The 18,476-nt window shown below is 48.1% G+C and overlaps 1 protein-coding gene across 1 annotated transcript in view; it reads right to left on the reverse strand.

Moving 5' to 3' along the window:
• CFAP251 (cilia and flagella associated protein 251) overlaps positions 1 to 18,476 on the reverse strand; it is a 173,872-nt gene that overhangs the window by 90,737 nt on the left and 64,659 nt on the right. Inside the window, exons 8-11 of the mRNA XM_068119135.2 lie at positions 12,484 to 12,561; positions 10,143 to 10,187; positions 9,808 to 10,019; positions 7,590 to 7,781 (exon numbers count right to left, since the gene is read on the reverse strand). Coding sequence (XP_067975236.2) covers positions 7,590 to 7,781; positions 9,808 to 10,019; positions 10,143 to 10,187; positions 12,484 to 12,561 — 527 coding nt within the window. The remainder of the gene's footprint in view (positions 1 to 7,589; positions 7,782 to 9,807; positions 10,020 to 10,142; positions 10,188 to 12,483; positions 12,562 to 18,476) is intronic.

The following is an 18,476-nucleotide window of genomic DNA, read 5'->3' on the forward strand; positions in this document are numbered from 1 at the left end:
TATATGGAGATATATATATATATAAATAAATATATATATATATATTGTTACGTGCTCCTCCCCGTATGTGCTACGTGCTCCTATATATAAATAATAAATGTATACCAGACGTATATATATGTATATATATATATATATATATATATATACATATATATATATATATATATATATATATAGTATATATATATATAAATATATATATATATATATATACATATATATATTAATATAGAAATATATATATAGAAATATATATATATATATATATATATATATATATATATATATATATATATATATATAGAAATATACATATATATATATATATATATAATATATATATATACAGACTTGGCATTTAATATGGAATATTTTTTTTGTGGGGGTGAACTTACATTTCAAGATGTCTTAGAACCAAAAGTTCATTGGAATTATGTTGAAATTATTCTAGATTTTGTTAATGTGACCTTTAAAAGAAACAAAAACCACATTTGACATTTCGAAGCAAATAAATTGATCCTTGAAAGTGATGTAAACTGATACCGAACTCAATTCACGGACAGTACTGCGTTAAACTTCTGTATGTTTTCCAGAAGTATCTCTTTATTTTGCACATTAGCCCAATTTTTTTTTAACAAAAACAAAAGTTAAATTACGACTGGGATTACGGACAGTAAAATTACAGTTCAGTACTTCGTGTAACCCCCACGAGCATTAAGGAGAGCACGTACACGTTGAGGCATGCTGTTCACGAGATTTGCCAAGGTTTGGACAGGAATCGCTTGCCATGCAGTGACAATAGCCTGCTGCAATTCACGCACAGAGGTAGGCTGCTGGTCCAAGTTGTCGATTTGACGCGTTAATTCTGCCCACAAGTTCTCTATCGGATTCATATCCGGGGACATGGCAGGCCACTCCATATGCTCTACACCACGGTCAGAAAGAAAGTGTTGGATCATGCGAGCACGATGAGGCCATGCATTGTCATCTTGGAAGACAAAGTTTCCTCGAAAGGCTGCATGAGCAAATGGAAGCAATGTTTCTTCCAGAATGGCCCTGTACTTGAACTGGTTCAGGTTTCCATTCAGAACAACCAGGTCAGTTTTGCCCCGGCATGAAAAGCAGCCCAAATGGTCACCCCACCACCTCCAGCTTGGACTCTTGGCACTATACAATCTTTGTTGTAGGCTTCATGCACTTGTCAGCGCAATCGGACGCGGCCATCTTGACGATAGACCAGAAATCTAGACTCGTCACTGAAGATCACGTGATTCCAGTGTCCTGGCTGGCATTGACGGTGCTCTCTGGCCCACTGCAATCAGCGCTGGTGGTGCTGTCTGGTCAGGCGTGGCTTTCTCAGGGGACGCCTGGCACGATAGCCTGCTTGAACCAGCCATTGGTTGACTAGCCTTCTGGATACAGGCACATTTGTCAGTTGCTGCCACTCAGCCCTAAGCCGATTAGCTGACTTGGAACGGCCATTGCAGACTAACCGGTGCAGCTGGCGATCATCCCTCCTTGTGGTTCTGTGGGGACGTCCTGGCCTCCGTATTGGAGTAGGGACACCCCTCTGAGCATTTCGTTTCAAGATCTTTGACACCTGACCTTGAGTGATGCCATACTGCCGAGCAATAGCATGCTGTTTGATGCCGGAATTTCGTAAAGCCACCACTCCATGACAAATATCATTGTCGAGTTGACGGACCATCTCCAGAGGAAGCGGCAATAACTTTTGTAGATGTGCAGTAGTTGTTTTCCACTAATACAGAACGCAACAACCCTTATATACCCAATTGTGAAGTCAAAAGTCAAATGTACCTGTCCGTACATTTTGCCACGCCACCTGTGATATAATCCTGTTAATGACTTCTTGCTGCGACAGACAATCAGTGACATGGTTCTTTTACTAAATAAATCACCAAAGCATAAAAGAAACTCACCAGATTGATATACTGAGTTAAGAAATTAAACCCAAGTCAAGAAAAAAAAATATTCCATATTAAATTCCATATTAAAAAAAATATTTTTCTTGACTTGGGTTTACTTTCTTAACTCAGTTTATCAATCTGGTGAGTTTCTTTTACACTTTGGTGATTTATTTGTTAAAATAACCATGTCAGTGATTGTCTGTCGCAGCAAGAAGTCAACAACTGGATTATATCGCAGGTGTTGTGGCAAAATGTACGGACAGGTGCATTTGATGATTGGCTTCACAGTCGGGTATACAAGAGTTGTTGCATTCTGTATTAGTGGAAAACAACTGCTGCACGTCTCCAAAAGTTATTGGCGCTTCCTTTGGAGATGGTCCGTCAACTCGACAATGCTGTTTGTCATGGAGTGGTGGCTTTACGAAATTACGGCATGAAACAGCGTGCTATTGCTCGGCAGTATGGCATCACTCAAGGTCAGGTGTCAAAGATCCTGAAACGAAATGCTCAGAGGGGTGTCCCTACTCCAATACCGAGGCCAGGACGTCCCCACAGAACCACAAGGAGGGATGATCGCCAGCTGCACCGGTTAGTCCGCAATGGCCGTACCAAGTCAGCTAATCGGCTTAGGGCTGAGTGGCAGCAACTGACAAATGTGCCTGTATCCAGAAGGCTAGTCAACCAATGACTGGTTCAAGCAGGCTATCGTGCCAGGCGTCCCCTGAGAAAGCCATGCCTGACCAGACAACACTGCCAGCACTGATTGCAGTGGGCCAGAGAGCACCGTCTATGGCAGCCAGGACACTGGAATCACGTGATCTTCAGTGAAGAGTCTAGATTTCTGGTCTATCGTCAAGATGGCCGCATCCGAGTGCGCAGACAAGTGCATGAAGCCTACAACAAAGATTGTATAGTGCCAAGAGTCCAAGCAGGAGGTGGTGGGGTGACCGTTTGGACTGCTTTTCATGCAGGGGGCAAAACTGACCTGGTTGTTCTGAATGGAAACCTGAACCAGTTCAAGTACAGGGCCATTCTGGAAGAAACATTGCTTCCATTTGCTCGTGCATCCTTTCGAGGAAACTTTGTCTTCCAAGATGACAATGCACGGCCTCACCGTGCTCGCATGATCCAACACTTTCTTGCTGACCGTGGTGTAGAGCATATGGAGTGGCCTGCCATGTCCCCGGATATGAATCCGATAGAGAACTTGTGGGCAGAATTAACGCATCAAATCGACCACTTGGACCAGCAGCCTGCCTCTGTGCGTGAATTGCAGCAGGCTATTGTCACTGCATGGCAAGCGATTCCTGTCCAAACCTTGGCAAATCTCGTGAACAGCATGCCTCAACTTGTACGTGCTCTCCTGAATGCTCGTGGGGGTTACACGAAGTACTGAACTGTAATTTTACTGTCCGTAATCCCAGTCGTCATTTAACTTTAGTTTTTGTTAAAAATTTTTTTGTCTAATGTGCAAAATAAAGAGATACTTCTGGAAAACGTACAGAAGTTTAACACAGTACTGTCCATGAATTGAGTTCGATATCAGTTTACATCACTTTCAAGGATCAATTTATTTGTTTCGAAATGTCAAATGTGGTTTTTGTTTCTTTTAAAGGTCACATTAACAAAACCTAGAATAATTTCAACATAATTCCAATGAACTTTTGGTTCTAAGACATCTTGAAAAGTAAGTTCACCCCCACAAAAAAAATATTCCATATTAAATGCCAAGTCTGTATATACAATATATATATATATTGTTGTGGTTGTGCCATAAAGGCAAACCCCCTATAGTCAATTGCACGACAACATGTAGCCTGCATTAGTCAGTTATTTTCTATTGAATGTAAAGATTAGCCCTTTCCCATTGTGTAGTAATCAAAACCAATATGCGTTGAAGTTAGACAGGATTTCCAAACCCTCGTTGGTTAAGGGAAGCCATTACTAATGTGCAGGAAGGCGTGGCCAGAAGCACAGGCCCACACGACCAGTGAGGAGTTGGGAACACTCCTCAGCCAATGGGAGGCTCTGGAACATTTTGAAGGGCGTGGGCAGGTCTGGTAAAAGCCCACGTGGAGCGCATTATCATTCTCTTTGCTTTTGGATTTTGCTGCACGACACCACCTGTTCTGAACTCTTATGGATTTCGCCACGTCGATGACCTCCTGCTCTGTTCTCTCTTTGCCTTGTGGACGACACGATTCTCTTTTTGCCTGAGATTTCGCTGTGCACAGGACACGACTCTCTTGTTGTGGATTTCGCCATGTGGACGACCTCCTGCTCTGTTCTCTCTTTGCCTCGTGGATGACACGATTCTCTTTGCCTGGGATTTTGCCACGTGGACGACACCCTGCTCTGGACTCTCTTGTTTTGGCTCCACCAGACGACACGTGTTTTGGTCTTTGTTCTTCGTCGACACCCATCGCTTCTGCGCCGATCTTTTGCGCCATCCGGCTGATCTGCAACCGTTGGCCTTTCGACACAACTCACCTGCGCTGAAGTTCATCTACCTGTGCAAAGTTCATCCGTGCCGACTTCGAGGCAATGGTTCGTCCTTCGGACCTGACCTCATCGAACTGCGAGCCGCGCACACCAGACCACATGGTCACCAGCGAGGCAATTCCAGCACGTACATCGGTACACCCTTAACGAGTGTCTTTTTCCCTGTGTGTGTATGTATCAGAGTGTGAAGGCGCCAAGTCGGAGTTATTATTAGGTAATAATTGATAAGCTGAATCTTCATCTCTGTTTCTCTGTGCCTTCAAAATAAAAGCCTGTACATTTTGTTGTTACTTTCCAACCTGTTCAGTACGTCCTTTCACCAATTGGCCTAGCATCATCCGGGACCGAATTTGGCTAGACTCAGGTCCATAAATCTCGTGGGGTAACGCCGCTTTCCACACCGTGCAAATCCGCTCGGCACCCATAAGGTGTGGGAAAGTGAGGGTTCGATCGCGCGGTTCTTCGGTACGCGCGTGCACCTTGATCCGTGCACCTTGAAGGTATTCGTGATTCTCCGGTATTAACCGAGGGGAATCACGCAACAAAATAGTTGTTAAAGAGGGGGATTTTTGAACCCGGCCCCCGCAAAAAATTATTGTCAGGAGTGGGGATTTGAACCCCGAACAACTGCAACAACAACAACAAAAAATATATATATATATGTGTGGGTGTGTGTGTGTGTGTGTGTGTGTGTTGCGTATCTATAAATACAAAACCGAAAAACGTATGTGAAGCAGTCAAGCTATGATTATGTGTCTATTAATACTGCACTGTTTCAATGCCGATTGCTTCCTGTCTATTAATTATGTACGTCTATTAATTACGCATTGTTGGAATATACCCTTCGACCCTTTAGACTGCTGAGATCCCTTAGACCTTTGAAGACCCTTCAAGTCCCCCAAGACCCTTAAGACCTCGAAGGCCCCAACAATCCAAAAGACCTTTGATGATGAAAATTAGCCTTCTCCCAATTATCAGCAAAGTCATGGAATCCATCATTGCTTTGGATATGAAATCTTTCCTCTTCTCCAATGGCTTGATCTCTGATGATCAATTTGGTTTCAGACCAGGTCACTCTACTCTGGACATGCTGCTTCTGCCGTCTCAACAATGGATGGAGGTCCTCAATGCCAAACAGGAAATTAGAACTGTCTCCCTCGACATATCACGTGCCTTCGATACGGTCTGGCACCCCGCTCTGCTCACCAAACTCTCCTCCTTTGGTATCCATGGAAATCTCCACGCATGGCTTGCGGACTTCCTCTCTTGTCGTAGTCACCGTGTGGCCCTGAATGGGTTTCTCTCATCTCCTCTTCCTGTTCAGGCTGGAGTTCCCCAAGGCAGTGTTCTGGGCCCTGTGCTTTTTCTGGTCTTCATCAATGATCTCTCTGACTCTCTTGAAAATCCTCTCTATCTCTTTGCTGATGACTCCACTCTCTGCCGCTCCATTCCTCATCCCTCAGATCGGCAGTCTGCAGCCTCCTCACTCTCTGCAAACCTGGACAAAATCACAGACTGGGCAAACAAGTGGAACATGTCTTTCAATCCTGACAAATCTCACACTCTTACGATGTCTCTCCGAAAAGACCGACTGGACAACCCTCCCATCCACTTTCTGAATAATCCTCTCCAAGAAGTTCTGTCACTCAAGATTTTGGGTCTCACTATCTGCCATGATCTTTCCTGGGAAAACCACATTTCAAATCTGGCCTCCAAAGCCAGTCGCCGACTGGGCATCCTCCGTCGTGCGAAGTCCTTCCTTGGCTCACCTAAGCTCCTTACCACATACAAGGCTTTCATCCGCAGCTCAATGGAGTACTGCTCTCCCCTCTGGGCTGGTGCTCCTGCCTCACACCTAGCTCATCTTCACGCTGTTGAAACCAAAGCGTTCAGAATCATTGGAATCTCCCACGATGACGCTATCTCCGAGGGCCTTTCACTTACTCACCGCAGGCAGGTTGGTGATCTTTCCGTCTTCTACCGACTCCTCTCTGGCCTTGCTCCCCCAGCTCTCTCTGGGCTCTGTCCCCCAAATATTCCTACACGTCGCATAAGATCTGCCTGGAACCCTCTTATGGTTAAACTGCCAAAATCAAGACTCTCTGCTCACCTTCACTCCTTCATTCCTCTTTTCTCCCGCCTCTGGAACAAACTCCGTCACTCTCTTCAATCCCACTCCTCCCTCCAGGTCTTTAAAACAGCTGTTCACCACCATCTCTTATCTTCCCCCATCCAAAACCTTGATCTTTTCTACCCCCGCTAATTTCACCCCAAATCCACTTTTTTTAAATACCATCTTCTTTCCTGGAAGTCCTTGGTGTCCTTGCGTTTTATACCTATCCTGCCTCCCCCCCAAGCCCTCTCCCTCCCACACATCTCCCGATGTCCCTGCTCTCAAATGTTGTGTTTGTGTGCTTCCCCTTCTCTCCCCATCTTGTCTATCGCTCCCCTTTTTATATACTTTGTTTGCTTGTTTGTTTGATTTGTTTGTTTGATAAATGTTAGCTCTTTCACGAGCCTCGATTTTGTACACAAAAAAAAAACCAATAAAAAAAACCCAAAAGCCTCAAAAGACCCCAAAGATGCAAAAGATCCCAAAGATACTGAAGACCCAAAATACACTGAAGACCCTTAAATACCCAGAAGATTCATAATATCCAAAGGTCACTGAAGACCCTGAAGACTCATAAGACCCCTAGACCCATTAAACCCCAAGATCCTGAAGACCCCAAGACCCTGAAGACCACTTTTACCTTTAAGACACTTTCAATACTTTAGACACCTTGAGATCTCTTCACCCTTTGAACCTTTTATATCCTTTACACCACTTAAGTACCTTTCGACCCCTTAGACCTTTCCACCATTTAGACCCCTTACACCCTTCAAACCAATTAGACAGCTTCAACCCTTGACCATTTAGAGCTTTAGACCACTTGGACCTTTTTTGATTACAAATAAATTACAAATAAGGAAGTCCCATAAGCCCTGTTATGCCAATTTGTGAAAAATAAATGTTTGTATTATGATTGGTGTAAATCATGACAACACAGCAACTCAAATTCAGTCAGGTCATTATCCTCAGTTTATACAAGGCCGTGCCTCTGCATTGGCGAGCATAGCGAACCGATCCACGCTAGTCATGTATAAATTAAGCACCTGGCTATGAATGGCTTTCCTTCTAGCGAAGCATCCTGTGGGCATTTGATTTCCAGTGAAGGCTCAGCTGGTGCAGCAGAGAACGATAGAGAAGTGATGGGACCAAGTGCAAGCGAGGAGTACCAGTACAGCAGGGACGGTTTGTGATCATAAAAACATATATGACCCTGCACATCTCCCGTCACGATATACCTGCACGAGAGACACATCGGCACAAAGAAAATCTCCAACAATAAAAATGCTGCATCATCATCACATCGTGGAATGGTAAATCCTTGATTATTGCCCTCACTGGTGTGGGATCGACTCCCACAGCTGCTCAATGGGAAATTTCCAGATTCTGGCGACAAGTGGTAGCCAGTTCAGGATTAACTCGAGTGTTAGAAACACGCATGATTTGTCATCAGCACTTCATGCTCTGCCACAGGGCGTATGGGACTTTACCGCCGCCATTGAGTCAGATGGAAAAGTTCCCAGAATTATTTTATTGCCCAAATTGTACTTTTACAAAGTTTCCAGGTAGTCTGCAGAGTCGTAGCCTTCAAATTACTCTCCTTGAATAAAACCACCTTTAGAGGCCATTTTTCCCTGCAAAGTGGGGGTTGGCCTTTTTCGGGAACCGTGGTTGTTGTTGTTTTTCGGTCCCCTTTTTGAAGCAATGTTTTACGGCCGGATGCCCTTCCTGACGCCAACCCTTTTTGCCGCCTTTAACGACAAACAGGGAATTACCAGTGAACTGGTACTCAATTAGCCGACCTCGGAAGGATGACAGGCTGAGTCAACCCCCCTGGCGTTAATTCAGCGATCGACCGGGATTCGAACACAGGATCCTAGGCATCCTAAGCCGGCACCCTAGCCGCTAGCCCAACACCATGAATATGGACACTTAATCCAGACTAGCTTACCGTATGTCGTCACAGCATCACCCTCAAAGTGTTTCCATCAGTTTTGGTACGAGATAAAAGTTGCAAAATGGAGTTTGAAATCCACCCATTTTTACAACTGGTGCCTCGACATTACAGTGTGCCCCAGCTCTATCTCATTGCCGCCTTATTCCATTTTATTTACGTGCACATTTCTGTAGTTGCCGAAAAAATCCGATTGCATACTTCACAGATGTTCAAAAGGCAGTTGTTACAACACAGTTATTGGTGTTGCAAATATTGCTCTTTACCAAAATACATCTACAAAGCCACTACTTTCTGAAAACTACATGGTATTCAGAAAATATTTACCTTGTGCAGTCAACTTGGTGCAATCGAACTCTTATGTTTTTTGAAGGGTTTTTTTTCTTTGATCCAATATGGCTGCCAGATCATGTAAGCGATGCCATCATAAAATTACATTCTCTAATATAATTGTTGGTTGATCACACTCAAAAAATTTCAAACTGATCAGACTAAGCATTGTCCTTGTTGAATTATGATGTCATAATTAAGGCACCACTGACGTCATCATTAACAACAATTATTCCGCATGCGAATTTCTTTGCAATGAGCCACGTTTTATTTTTGTCCATGGAGCGGTTTCAGAGATATAGACGTGTAAACTTTTTAGGTTTTTTTCAAGATGGCACCTCTACCACGTGACCGATGACGTCATAATTATTAAATATTATACAAGAGAACACGCACCTATGGTGAAAATTTTGTGTCCATCAGACCAACAGTTACACAGAAAAAAATTCAAACTGATCGGATGAAGAGTTATACTTGTCTAATTATGACGTCATAACAAAGGCACCAATGACATCATCATTAACACGTCTTATTCCCCATTGGGAGTACTTGGCAATGAGCCATGTTACAATTTTTCCATTGAGCGGTTTTGGAGATATAGAGGTGTAACGTTTTTCCAAGATGGTGTCCGTACCACGTGACCTATGGCATCATAATTATGAATAAAGAATTCTACAGGCGCTCCGATGGTAATATTTCATGGCAATCGGACCAACGGTCGCCGAGAAAATGAATTTTAAATATGCTGACACGCCACACGTACGCAACCGAATGCCTAACCGTGCTTTTTGCTTCGCGAGCGCAGGGCGGGGTAAAAAGTAAAAAGCTAACAGGACAACCAACCCTGGTAGGGTGATCGGCCATGTGTAGTGCTGTAGAGCAGCAGATCAGATCCAATTCCTTGACTAATTTCAGATTGTAATGTTATGGGAATGCTTACACAACCACAAAAATACAAGAAATCATCAAGTAACACTTACTCCGTTGTCACCCTGAGCATGCCTATGGCCTTCTCCTGCAGGCGAAGGATTTTCACATTGTACGTGGTGTGTGGCCGCGACCCCTTTTGCCCCTTCTCCTTCCGTGATAATTCCCAAAGTAACAACTCCCCAGCACTGCTGGCAGTGACGGCCCGTGGAAAGCCCGGCTGGAATGCAGACTGGCTCAGCAACCCGACTGGACGGCCCATTACCTGCAGGGTCGAGTATTAAAAAAACAGCAAACTACGTGCTCACTTGTGCTCCAGCCAAACGAATATTTCAGGGACATACTTTGCCTGATCATAATGTAATTATCATGGGTAATCGACTCTTACCATTTTGTGCAGGAATGGTGTGCTGATATCGATTCCCAAATCAGTCTGCAAGTGCAAGACAGCAAGTAAGCGCGTCCAACACCTGTCCATATCTACTCAAATGGGACATCCATCAAAATGACCTTCACGACAGACAGCGACTCCACTGGTAATCACGGGTACAGCGAGTGAACAAGTCCAACACCTGTCCATATCTACTCAAATGATGCATCCATCAAAATGACCTTCACGACAGACAGCGACTCCATTGGTAATCACGGGTACAGCGAGTGAGCAAGTCCAACACCTGTCCATATCTACTCAAATGGTGCATCCATCAAAATGACCTTCACGACAGACAGACTCCATTAGTAATGCGGGTACAGCGAGTGAGCACGTCCAACACCTGTCCATATCTACTCAAATGGTGCATCCATCAAAATGACCTCACGACAGACAGACTCCATTAGTAATGCGGATACAGCAAGTGAGCACGTCCAACACCAGTCCATATCTACTCAAATGGCGCATCCATCAAAATGACCTTCACGACAGACAGACTCCATTAGTAATGCGGGTACAGCGAGTGAGAACGTCCAACACCTGTCCATATCTACTCAAATGGTACATCCATCAAAATGACCTTCACCACAGACAGACTCCATTAGTAATGCGGGTACAGCGAGTGAGCACGTCCAACACCTGTCCATATCTACTCAAATGGCACATCCATCACAATGACCTTCACGACAGACAGACTCCATTAGTAATGCGGGTACAGCGAGTGAGCACGTCCAACACCTGTCCATATCTACTCAAATGGCACATTCATCACAATGACCTTCACGACAGACAGACTCCATTAGTAATGCGGATACAGCGAGTGAGCACGTCCAACACCTGTCCATATCTACTCAAATGGCACATTCATCACAATGACCTTCACGACAGACAGACTCCATTAGTAATGCGGATACAGCGAGTGAGCACGTCCAACACCTGTCCATATCTACTCAAATGGTACATCCATCAAAATGACCTTCATGACAGACAGACTCCATTAGTAATGCGGACACAGCAAGTGAGCACGTCCAACACCTGTCCATATCGACTCAAATGGCACATCCATCAAAATGACCTTCCCGACAGACAGAGACTCCATTGGTAATCACGGGTACAGTGACTGAGCATGTCCAACACCTGTCCATATCTACTCAAATGGCACATACATCAAAATGACCTTCACGACATACAGAGACTCCATTGGTAATCGTGGGTACAGCGACTGAGCACGTCCAACACCTGTCCATATCTACTCAAATGGCACATCCATCAAAATGACCTTCACGACAGACAGAGACTCCATTGGTAATCACGGGTACAGTGACTGAGCAGGTCCAACACCTGTCCATATCTACTCAAATGGCACATCCATCAAAATGACCTTCACGACATACAGAGACTCCATTGGTAATCGTGGGTACAGCGACTGAGCACGTCCAACACCTGTCCATATCTACTCAAATGGCACATCCATCAAAATGACCTTCACGACAGACAGAGACTCCATTTGGTAATCACGGGTACAGTGACTGAGCATGTCCAACACCTGTCCATATCTACTCAAATGGCACATCCATCAAAATGACCTTCACGACAGACAGAGACTCCATTGGTAATCACGGGTACAGTGACTGAGCAGGTCCAACACCTGTCCATATCTACTCAAATGGCACATCCATCAAAATGACCTTCACGACATACAGAGACTCCATTGGTAATCGTGGGTACAGCGACTGAGCAGGTCCAACACCTGTCCATATCTACTCAAATGGCACATCCATCAAAATGACCTTCACGACAGACAGAGACTCCATTGGTAATCACGGGTACAGTGACTGAGCACGTCCAACACCTGTCCATATCTACTCAAATGGCACATCCATCAAAATGACCTTCACGACAGACAGAGACTCCATTTGGTAATCACGGGTACAGCGAGTGAGCACATCCAACACCTGTGCATATCTACTCAAAAGGCACATCCATCAAAATGACCTTCACGACAGACAGAGACTCCATTGGTAATCACGGGTACAGCGAGTGAGTGCAGCCTTCGGCTGTTGTTCTTTGCATCATAAATATTTACTCTTTAGATTTTCTAAAAATTGCAGTTTTTTTTGTAACAAAAACATACTTTCAGTCATGTTCTGGACAAGGACTAGTTACGAGTAAGTGGACCCACTCGACCTGGTCTCCTAGTCCCCACGTTATTGGACCTAATATTGTTTGGAGGTTACTGCACAAACTCCTCAAAAACTGCACAAACACATGCTTCTCATGATTAGAGTTTTGTGCTTACCCAGTCATAGAAGATCACCTGCTTTTCACTGTTGCTCATCACTTCGTGGATGTCATCAGGATTGAAAGCAACATGAGTCTGTGTGAGAGAACTTGTGATGAGTTGAGGAAATGGAACTTTATGTGCGGCTGTGCTCTACACCAAGCAATTGTGCTGCTTCTCCATTGATAAGTCTGGAGGGAGTGCTAAAGCAAATAAAGCTGGATCCATGCTCCACAAATGCTATGGACATTTCATGCAGTGAGAAAGATGATGACACAGTTGTATGAATGGGAAACTGCAGATACCGAGGAACAGACCTATAATAATAGTATGATACAATACAAACAGGGGGCCAGATGATAGCAAACAGACCTATAATAATAGTATGATACAATACAAACAGGGGGCCAGATGATAGCAAACAGACCTATAATAATAGTATGATACAATACAAACAGGGGGCCAGATGATAGCAAACAGACCTATAATAATAGTATGATACAATACAAACAGGGGGCCAGATGATAGCAAACAGACCTATAATAATAGTATGATACAATACAAACAGGGGGCCAGATGATAGCAAACAGACCTATAATAATAGTATGATACAATACAAACAGGGGGCCAGATCATAGCAAACAGACCTATAATAATAGTATGATACAATACAAACAGGGGGCCAGATGATGACAAACAGACCTATAATAATAGTATGATACAATACAAACAGGGGGCCAGAAGATAGCAAACAGACCTATAATAATAGTATGATACAATACAAACAGGGGGCCAGATCATGGCAAACAGACCTACAATAATAGTATGATACAATACAAACAGGGGGCCAGATGATAGCAAACAGATCTATAATAATAGTATGATACAATACAAAGAGGGGGCCAGATGATAGCAAACAGATCTATAATAATAGTATGATACAATACAAACAGGGGGCCAGATGATAGCAAACAGACCTATAATAATAGTATGATACAATACAAAGAGGGGGCCAGATGATAGCAAACAGATCTATAATAATAGTATGATACAATACAAACAGGGGGCCAGATGATAGCAAACAGATCTATAATAATAGTATGATACAATACAAACAGGGGGCCAGATGATAGCAAACAGACCTCAACAATGGATGGAGGTCCTCAACGCCAAACAGGAAATTAGAGCTGTCTCCCTTGACATTTCACGTGCCTTCGATACGGTCTGGCACCCTGCTCTGCTCACCAAACTCTTCTCCTTTGGTATCCACGGAAATCTCCACGCATGGCTGGCGGACTTCCTCTCTGGTCGTAGTCAACATGTGGCCCTGAATGGGTTTCTCTCATCTCCTCTTCCTGTTCAGGCTTGAGTTCCCCAAGGTAGTGTTCTGGGCCCTGTGCTTTTTCTGGTCTTAATCAATGATCTCTCCGACTCTCTTGAAAATCCTTTCTATCTCTTTGCTGACGACTCTACTCTCTGTCGCTCCATTCCTCATCCCTCAGATCGGCAGTCTGCAGCCTCCTCACTCTCTGCAGACCTGGACAAAATCACAGACTGGGCAAACAAATGGAATATGTCTTTCAATCCTGATAAATCTCACACTCTTACGATGTCTCTCCGAAAAGACCGACTGGACAACCCTCCCATCCACTTTCTGAATAATCCTCTCCAAGAAGTTCTGTCACTCAAGCTTTTGGGTCTCACTATTTGCCATGATCTTTCCTGGGAAAACCACATTTCAAATCTGGCCTCCAAAGCCAGTCGCCGACTGGGCATCCTCCGTCGTGCGAAGTCCTTCCTTGGCACACCTGAGCTCCTCACCACATACAAGGCTTTCATCCGCAGCTCTATGGAATACTGCTCTCCCCTCTGGTCTGGTGCTCCTGCCTCACATCTAGCTCGTCTTCACGCTGTTGAAACCAAAGCGTTCAGAATCATTGGAATCTCCCACGATGACGCTATCTCCGAGGGCCTTTCACTTACTCACCGCAGGCAGGTTGGTGATCTTTCCGTCTTCTACCGACTCCTCTCTGGCCTTGCCCCCCACCCCCCCCCCCCAGCTCTCTCTGGGCTCTGTCCCCCAAATATTCCTACAGGTCGCACAAGATCTGCCTGCAACCCTCTTATGGTTAAACTGCCAAAATCAAGACTTTCTGCTCACCTTCACTCCTTCATTCCTCTTTTCTCCCACCTCTGGAACAAACTCCCTCACTCTCTTCAATCCCACTCCACCCTCCAGGTCTTTAAAACAGCTGTTCACCACCATCTCTTATCCTCCCCCATCCAAAACCTTGATCTTTTCTACCCCCGCTAATTTCGGTCCCCTTGTGTTTTATACCTCTACCCCCCCCCCCTTCCCACGCCTCCTCCCCCCAAGCCCTCTCCCTCCCACACTTCTCCCTGCTCTCAAATGTTGTGGTTGTGTGCTTCCCCTTCTCTCCCCATCTTGTCTTCCGCTCCCTCTTTTTGTATATTTTGTTTGTCTGGTTGATTTGTTTGTGAAATAAATGTTAGCTCTTTCACGAGCCTCGATTCAGTATACAAAAAACAAAACAAAAAAAAACAGACCTATAATAATAGTATGATACAATACAAACAGGGGGCCAGATGATAGCAAACAGACCTATAATAATAGTATGATACAATACAAACAGGGGGCCAGATGATAGCAAACAGACCTATAATAATAGTATTGTGGCGGGCACAAGGGGCAATAATTCCGCGCACCAGTGGGTGGCGCGAGCGTCCAGGCGGGGAACTAAAATGCATGCCCCGCCTTTCGACCGATCGGCCATGCCCGGGGGCAAGGCGTGGCCTCGGCACATATATGCGGGCTCTAAGCTCGAGCCCGCCCAGTGCTGAAGTGCGAGCTCTGAATAAAGACTCTTGTTGTACCAACGCGTTGTGGCCTACCTCTCTGGCAATCGAGTCGTGTGTGCGCAGCACCACACTGGTGACCCCGATTGGTTCAGCCGTTGCTGACCCCCGAACGCGCCATGGCAACCAACGCCGTCGCAGTCACACTCCCGGAGTTTTGGGAAGCGCAAGCCGACATTTGGTTTGTGCAGGCCGAAGCTCAATTTCAGCTCCGAGGCATCACGGCGGACGAGACCCGGTACTACCACGTGGTCGCCGCTCTCGGGCCCGGCACTGCCGCCCGAGTCGTGTCCATCCTTCGGCGCCCGCCGGGCGACCACAAGTACGAGGCGCTCAAACGTCTCCTCCTCGCCACGTTCGGGCTCACAGAGATCGAACGGGCCGACCGCCTCCTGGACCTTCCCGCCCTCGGCGACACACGACCATCCGTCCGGATGGATTTCATGCTGTCTCTGCTTGGGGACCAGCACCCGGATTTCTTGTTCCGTGCACTCTTCCTCCGCCAGCTACCGATACAGGTGCGCCTCGTGCTGGCCGGTTCCAAACTAACGGAACCCCCCGCCCTGGCCGGAGAGGCCGACAAGTTTTTCGCGGCCTGCGACACACGGTCGGTTTACGGTGCTGCCGTAGTGGCTCCCGGTGCGGAGGCTCCAGCGCCCCCGGCTTCCCTCGTGGCCACTGCTGCGCCCCGCCCACTACCGTCGCCGCCACCACCACCGCCGCCGGCATGGCTGACGCGGCTGCCACCGCCGCAAACCTGGTGCTACGACCATGCCAGGTTCGGCCGCAAGGCTAAAACGTGCCGCCCGCCGTGTTCTTTTGACGGGTCGGGAAACGACCTGGCCGGCGCTCACTTTCAGCCCTGAGCGTCGGCCATTCCGGCAGCCTCCTGTTCATCACGGACACCTTGTCAGGGCGCCGTTTTCTTTGCGACACAGGAGCGCAGGTAAGCGTCCTCCCTGCCTCCACGTCCGACAAGCAAACCGCGGGCCGGGGCCCCGCTTTGCTTGCCGCCAACGGTACATCCATCCGCACATTCGGGAAGCATTGCCTCTCACTGCGGTTCGGAGGGCAGCGCTTTCAATGGTCGTTCGTTACCGCCAGCGTGCCAATGGCCCTGCTCGGCACGGACTTCCTATGTGCGCATGGGCTGTTGGTCGACGTTAAGCGCAGATGTCTCGTCCAGGCCTAAACCTTCAGCTCGCTTGCCTGTTCGCTGAGCGGCTCGTTGAGCAGCTCGCTGAGTGGCTCACTCAGCGGCTTGCTGAAAGGTTCCCTCCCGGCGAGGTTAGTCTGCACGCTTCCGGCAGCGGACGAGTTTACCCGCCTCCTCGCCAGTTTCCTGGCCCTCACGCGGCCCACCTTCTCAGCGGTGGCCGTCAAACACGGGGTGGAGCACCATATCCCCATGGTCGGGCCGCCGGTCTACGCCCGGGCACGCCGACTCGACCCCACGAAGCTCGCCATGGCGAAAGCGGAGTTCGCCACGCTGGAACGGCTGGGGATCGTACGGCGCTCCAACAGCGCTTGGGCTTCTCCTCTGCACATTGTGCCGAAGCCCGGCGGAGGATGGCAGCCGTGCGGTGACTACCGCCGGCTCAATGATGCCACCACCCCCGACCGCTACCCGGTCCCGCATATCCAGGACTTTTCCGCCCGGTTGGCGAACACGACCGTGTTCTCCAAGGTGGACCTCATCCGGGGCTACCACCAGGTCCCCATCCAACCGGACGATGTCCCAAAGATGGCCGTCATCACCCCTTTCGCCCTCTTTGAGTTCCTGCGAATGCCTTTTGGGTTGAAGAATGCGGCCCAGGCGTTCCAACGGCTCATGGACAGCGTCTTGCGCGACTTACCTTTCATCTATGTCTACCTGGACGACATCCTAGTCGTGAGCGCGTCCCGGGAGGAGCACCTGCTCCACCTCCACACGCTTTTCGAACGCCTGGGCCAGCATGGCCTGATCATCAACCCCGCAAAGTGCCGTTTCGGCGTTGCCGCCATCGACTTCTTGGGGCACCGCATCACCAGGCACGGGGCCATCCCTTTACCGGCCAAGGTGCAAGCGGTCAGGGATTTCCCGCGCCCCCGCACGATCAAGGGGCTCCAGGAGTTCCTGGGCATGGTAATTTTTTACCACCGCTTCATGCCCCACGTTGCCCAGCTCCTCCGCCCCCTGCACGAGGCCCTCCGGGGCAAGCCGGGCAAAGGTGACATCGCCTGGTCGGAGCCGATGGCCACGACGTTTGCCGGCGCAAAGCTGGCCCTGGCCAATGCCACCATGCTGGTGCACCCGGCGCCCAATGCACCGATCGCCCTCACCACCGACGCGTCGGACTACGCGGTGGGCGCGGTGCACGAGCAGTGGGTGAGTGGTGCTTGGCAGCCGCTGGCATTTTTTAGCCGGCAGCTTTGCCCGCACGAACGCCGCTCTAGCACCTTCGACCGCGAGCTGCTCGGGCTCCACCTGGTGGTCCGACACTTTTGCCATCTGCTCAAGGGCCACCCGTTCACGGCTTTCGTCGACCACAAGCCCCTTGTGTTCGCGATGGCCAAGGTCGCTGAGCCATGGTCGGCACGGCAGCAGCGTCACCTCTCTGCCGTGTCCGAGTACATGACGGACATCCGTCACGTCGCGGTTAAAGACAACCCGGTGGTGGATTGCCTTTCCCGGTCCGTCGCGCACGCGGTCCACCTCGGGATCGACTATGCCCGGATGGCGGAGGACCAGACCGCCGACCCCGGCGTCCAGGCCTTGCGGACTGCCATCACGGGCCTCCGCGTCACCGAGGTGCCGTTCGACGTCGCGGGCACGGCCCTCCTGTGCGACGTCTCCCTCGGCCGGCCTCGCCCCATCGTGCCCGCTGGCTGGCAGCGCACGGTTTTTAACGCCATCCACGGCCTGTCCCACCCGGGCACGAAGGCCTCCCAGAAGCTCGTCGCGGCGATGTTCGTCTGTCATGGCCTCAGGAAAGACGTCCGCGACTGGGCCAGGACGTGCCTCGCGTGCCAGTGCGCAAAGGTCCACCGCCACACCCAGGCCCCGTTGGCCCCGTTTACGGTGCCCGAGCATCGGTTCGACCATGTCCATGTCGACTTCGTGGGACCTCTGCCCCCCTTGCGGGGTTGACCCA

Source organism: Myxine glutinosa, chromosome 6 (assembly GCF_964187855.1).
Source record: "Myxine glutinosa chromosome 6, kmMyxGlut1.1, whole genome shotgun sequence".
In the NCBI taxonomy this organism is placed as follows: domain Eukaryota; kingdom Metazoa; phylum Chordata; class Myxini; order Myxiniformes; family Myxinidae; genus Myxine; species Myxine glutinosa.